This window comes from Myotis davidii, unplaced genomic scaffold, assembly GCF_000327345.1.
Source record: "Myotis davidii unplaced genomic scaffold, ASM32734v1 scaffold1015, whole genome shotgun sequence".
NCBI classification, from domain to species: Eukaryota; Metazoa; Chordata; class Mammalia; order Chiroptera; family Vespertilionidae; genus Myotis; species Myotis davidii.
In genome coordinates, this window is record NW_006286319.1 from 16,424 (window position 1) to 22,150 (window position 5,727).

A 5,727-nucleotide genomic window follows, 5' to 3' on the forward strand; every position below is an offset into this window, starting at 1 on the left:
TTATTCAGGTTTACTGACCTGCACCCGGGCTTCAGTCACATGCATGTGTCTTGCAATGTCCTGTCTGAGAGGAGAAAACCACAAATATTCAGTAATCAGAGATGGGGATGGAAATTAAATATATTCTTATTTACTTTTTCAGGGAAATGCCTGATTTATTTTATAAACCAATTTCTGTAGTAGGGACAGTCACACCATTTCAGGATTTACAGCAAAATTAAGTTGACAAAGCATTTTTAAGAAGCCAAGTCTCATGGAGGCACAGTTCCCAAGAACAAATGAAATTCAAACTTACTGTTTCTTTCAGTGTTACCAACTTCAAAATGACTAAAAAATATCTGACATGCCGAACCGGTTTGGCTCAGTGGATAGAGCGTCAGCCTGCGGACTCAAGGGTCCCAGGTTCGATTCCGGTCAAGGGCATGTACCTTGGTTGTGGGCACATCCGCACTGGAGGGCATGCAGGAGGCAGCTGATCGATGTTTCTCTCTCATCGATGTTTCTAACTCTCCTTCTCCCTTCTTCTCTGTAAAAAATCGATAAAATATTTAAAAAAATATCTAACAGAAAATATCTCTCCTAACTTTCAACCATTGCTCTTACACATTTTATGGATTAAATTAGATTCTTAAATGGATTGGCTTATCTATCTATCTATCTATCTATCTATCTATCTCTATCATCTATCAGTGATGCACAGATTGGAGTACATTCCTAGTAGATGCTAAGGGATGACACAAACTATCTGCTGTTCATTCTTTGATTGTGCTTATTTTTTAAAAATTTAATCTACCAACTCCCCCCCCGCCGCCGCCCACACACACACACCATTCTGTAATATCTGGCTTAAGGCTTGCTTTAGAGACAATATCGTCTCAAAAGCAAAGTGTAAGGGGATGCAGAAAAAAATCACTACTCAAGGTAAATAATTTTCAAATGCAGCATTACAGAAGATATAAATAAGTGCCAAAATAACCTATGATGAACAGATTTGTGAACATTTAAAATTAAGTTAGGATCTGGTTCTAATAGAACATTATTTAAAATAACAGGCGCCTGCCTGTTTCCCAGTTTGATTTATTTAAATTCCGCACGACAGCCCTGGCCCAGTGGCTCATGGTTGGAGAGTCGTCCCGCACACCAAAAGTTTGCGTGCCAAGACCGGTTTGGCTCAGTGGATGGAGCGTCGGCCACTGTCAGGGCACATATCTCGGTTGAGGGTTGATCGCTCAGGCACGTATGGGAGGGAGGCTCTCTCACATTCTCTCTCTCCCTTTCTTTCTGTGTAAAAATCAATATAAATAAATAATTTAAACAAATAAATATATACCACACTACATTATTTACCTTGAGTCCCAAAAGGCATAGCGCCCCCCCAGCCCCCAGCCCCCCGCAACCCAAGTGCGGGAGAGCCGCTGCCACCGACCTCCCCACAGCCACCAGTCCCCCAGATGGCATTTAGTTCAGAAGGGAAGGAGAGGGACCTGTTAGAGAGACCCAAAAGCCATTAGGCTCTTTGTCACGTGGTCTCTGGAAAAGGCCGCAAACTCCGGCAATGCGCTTACCTCAAGCACCTGTCCGGATAGGGGTAGCGGTGAAAAATGCGCTCCAGCTCCTGCATCTGCATCACGGTGAATGTGAAACGTTGGGCCATCGGACGCCTGTTCCGTGGCTGTGGACGCCGGATGTTGGCCCGGCGGGGCTGTTGCTCCTGCTGTTGCTCCTGCTGTTGCTCTTCTGGTTCTCCATGACTATCATCGCTGTCCTCATCAGGTTCGTCGCTTTCCTCATATATGGGGCCCGGGGCGTCTGAACCATCTAGGCCACTGTCAATGTCTTCTTTTGCTTTTTCTTCAGCTTCTATCACTTTTCCTTCTGCGGATGCTGCTCCTTGCTCAGGTATGGGCTCTGTACCCATTTCCTTTTCTCCCTCTTCGGTTGGTAAGTTCTCTGCTGGCTCTGCTTCTACAAAGAAAGAAACCCAAAGAGAAAGATAAGTGTGTTATGTAGCCCAGGCTGTGGGAAGGAGGAGGTGAGGGCCTGCATCTGAGGGGTGTCCCGTCCGCTCGCCTGCCCCAGAAAATGTTAGTTTCTTGGAGTTGGCTGAAGCTCAAGTCAGGAGCAGCACAAACCATGCAGTTCTCCCCTATCTTCCTCCACTTCTGGGCTGAGGAATTCATCGGTATCCTGGCTGGGCTGGCCCTGAGGCTTCATGTCCTGAGTGTTGTCCACGAGGCTGTGGCGTCTGCAGATGCTGTCGTGCGACCTGGCTCCTTCAAGGTTCTTCTGGAGTCTAGTGAAGCAAGAGTGTTCACCGACTGCTGGGGGTGGGGCGCCGAGGTGCGCATGCGGCAGAGGATTGGACGGTAAAAGGGAGTATACTCACTAGAAGGGGTCCAGTAGGGCGCATGCGTGAAAGCATAACTTGGGCCTTAAAGTTGCAACTTAGCAGACTGCTCCAGGCTTGGTGCAGCGTCTTCCCAGAGGAAGGGGCTGTGCTAAATTGTGCAAGCTGCTTTGTAGGGAGTAAAAGACAGACCTCACATTAGCTCTGGAGGCCTTAGAGAAATGTTTACATAATATCTTTTGGTCCAGCTTCATACACAGCAGTCAGTACTAAGCAGGGGGTAGTACTCAAACTATGTAAGAAGGCAGGAGGTTGTTTGTTAAATTTTTGCAACGAGGCTGACATCAGACCTTACCATACTTCTCAGGTTTGCAGAAATAAGAGGTTGGGGTTGGCTTTTGAAAGCACGCCAGGTGCTCAGACGCACTATGCAAAAAACAAAACAGAACAAAACCCAACAAACAACCACCACCAACACATATGAATGATATATGGTACTTGCCTTTCTCTGACTGGCTTATTTCACGTAACATAATACTTTTAAGATCCATCCATGCTATGACAAAGGGTAAGATTTTCTTCGTTTTTACATTCTAGTAGTATTCCATTGTGTAGATGTACCGCAGCTTTTTAAATCCACTCATTTACTGATGGGCACCTGGACTGTTTCCAGATCTTGGTTATTATAAGTTAGCAAACAAAATAGAAACAGATTCATAGATAGAGAACAGACAATTTTCAAGCTGTCAGTGGGGCTGGGTGAAAAAGGTGAAGGAATTAAGAAAAGAAAAACACAGTTAGAGAAAACAGTATGATGATTACCAAAAGGAAAGGGGGTGGGGGAAGTAGGAGAGGGTAGGGGGTTATAAATGGTGATGGAAGGAGACTTGACTTGGGGTGGTGAACACACAATACAATATACAGATGACGTATTATAGAATTGTACACCTGAAACCTATATAATTCTATTAACCAATGTCACACCAATAAGTTAAAAAACAACAACAACCATCAAACCCACCCGTTGAGTAAGTAAGTCCACTGTTTATAAACTTTTAGTAATGAATCTATTTCCACATGCAGGAGTAGAAACCTGTGCAGTGTTTAGAGCATAAAAGAATGCCCAAACTACAAGAGGCTCCTGGTTCTTACTGTGGATAATGCCTCTTTTGCTGTGTCTGTGCCTATATTCTCTCTTCAAAAGATCACTTGTTCCCTGTGCTGGGTGGATGCTGTGGACCTCGTTGAGTTTCTCCCTTTCCTGATGCTGCTTCCTCCCCTTTTCCTCTACACCTCTCTTTTCCTAGGAATATCTTCCTGAACTCTTGCTTAGGAATTAATAAATGTTATCTATTTTCAAATAAAGAGAGCCACCACAGATTGAGGGCTGTAAGGTTTTTTTCTTCAAGGAGTGTTTTGTAGATGCTGCAAAATGTGTTCATATTCTAATATTAAGACTAACAATGGTCCCTATGATTAGCAATCTATGTCAACTAGCTTATTTTTACCTGCATAACCACCATTGTTGCCAACCCTATTTTATATCAGAAATGAAGCTATTTTCATGGGCCCCTACCCTAAATGTATCATGAACCCCAGTCACCTTAGGTAGTGTGTCTAATAGGTAAGGGCCCCCTGCCTCATGTTCTCAGAGAATGGGTAAGAAAATAGCTTAAAGACAAAGTTTGGTTGACCACTTTCAAAAAGATAGGTAGAGATGGCAATCTGATATTTATTTAATTGTATACAGGGACTAGAAGAAGTAGTTCAGTTCTATTTGTCTTCCTTTAGGAAATCATGTTCCTTCTGGTAATGGGCAATTTACATAAGCTGGGGTTTATGTATCAGAATTCCAGATAAATAACATTTTTGCACAATTTTAAAAAAATCAAAATTAATTTTTATTATGAACAAGTTATCAAATTTTAGAATAAAAACAGGATCTGACCCTTCACTTGCATGACCAATGATCCCTTACTCTCCTCACCCTGATCACCACCCTTTATCTTTGGATGCCAGAGAGCAGCAGGGAAAGAAATTCGGCATCCTGTCTGCTGCTGTCAGGAAAGTTCATATCGTGGAATTCGCTGAAGCACATGTCCTGGTCCAGGCACTGGGCCTGAAGTTCCTCCCAGTCTTCGTTCACTCCCAGGTAACAGGTGTCATTGCAGTTGCACCTGGGTGGATGCTCCTTGTCCTCAGCACTGTCCATGTAGCTGTGTGTCTCTGCAGACTCTGGGGTCCCCAGTAATCTCTGGTCGGAACCTCTGTTGGTGTCTGGTCTCAGTGACAATGTCTCAGCCTCAGATTCAAAGCGTATGTATTACGCTGGCTATTGCCTTGGTCACATCTGTTAACGAAGGGGAGAGGACCTGGTCTCCCCCCATTGCTAGTAGGGGTGGATTTCTTGCAATATCCCGAGAAAAGGAATTTTCTGAGAATCATACAGGAGGATGAGATACAGCAGAAAGCTTTATTTTCGTGGAATTAAATCCCTGAGTTTCCAAAGTGCCATTTCCCTTTACCTAGTAATAGAAGATATGTAGCTGGGCTATAGCAAAACTAAAATCAGAATCAGTGTCCACAGTTTCCTTTCCATGTTGGAGCCGAGTCCAGTCCACCATCAGGCTAGATTAGCTTGTGTTTCCTGCAGCAATCTATTAGTCCATTGCGTGTGGGGTCTGTATGGCCCACAGAGAATGCAAGGAAGCAGGAACATTGTATGTGTGTGTGTTTGTCCTTGGGGGAGACATATGGCTGTGGGCCATGCGAGTGCCTGCAGGGGAGTGTGTCCTCAGCAACAAGAGAGCCAGGTGGAGTCACGAGAAGCGCACCAAGAGAGAGAACTCCTTTGTTTAGGAAATTATGTATTTCCAAATTTTCATGCGTTTGCAGTGGCCATGCCAATTCTGGTCAATAACCTCTGTTCCCAGGTGTGACTGACAGGCAGCACCTTTGCTGTCACCCCAACTTTACTGGGCATGTGTCTATCTTCCCTTTGTCCAGTCTCTTCCCCCAGTGTTTTGTAAGCCACACTGGCCGACCACAATTAACGGAGCTTCATTTGCTAACAGTTACTCCAAACTAAAAGTTCACCTGATAAGAACTCAATGCTTTTTCAAAAGTGGGCCTTGCCTCTTGACTCTCCTAACCTCATTTGCCCCTACCTTGGCAGTTCCACTCAAGGAGGCCATCAGGAGAAAAGCAAAGGTACAGCTGCTTCCTTCCAATGAGCGAGTCTTCTGCAACACGGCTCAGGAGACCCTCTCCTTACACTGGATTCGAGCAGCATCAAACCCAGTGTTCCCCGTTAGTGTTCTGCAGCAGAACTGGAATTCTCTCCAGGGTGTGCATGGGGACAAGGAATGATAATAGGCTTT

At 44.6% G+C, this 5,727-nt stretch overlaps 1 protein-coding gene across 1 annotated transcript; it reads right to left on the minus strand.

Annotated features, from left to right (window-relative positions):
- Positions 1-1,918, minus strand: LOC102755251 (rhox homeobox family member 1). The gene is made up of 2 exons (XM_006757941.1): positions 1,566-1,918; positions 1-64 (listed from the first exon to the last, which is right to left on the minus strand). The coding sequence occupies exons 1-2, from the start codon at positions 1,916-1,918 to the stop codon at positions 1-3; spliced, it is 417 nt and encodes a 138-aa protein (XP_006758004.1).
- Between the last annotated feature and the right edge of the window lie 3,809 nt (positions 1,919-5,727).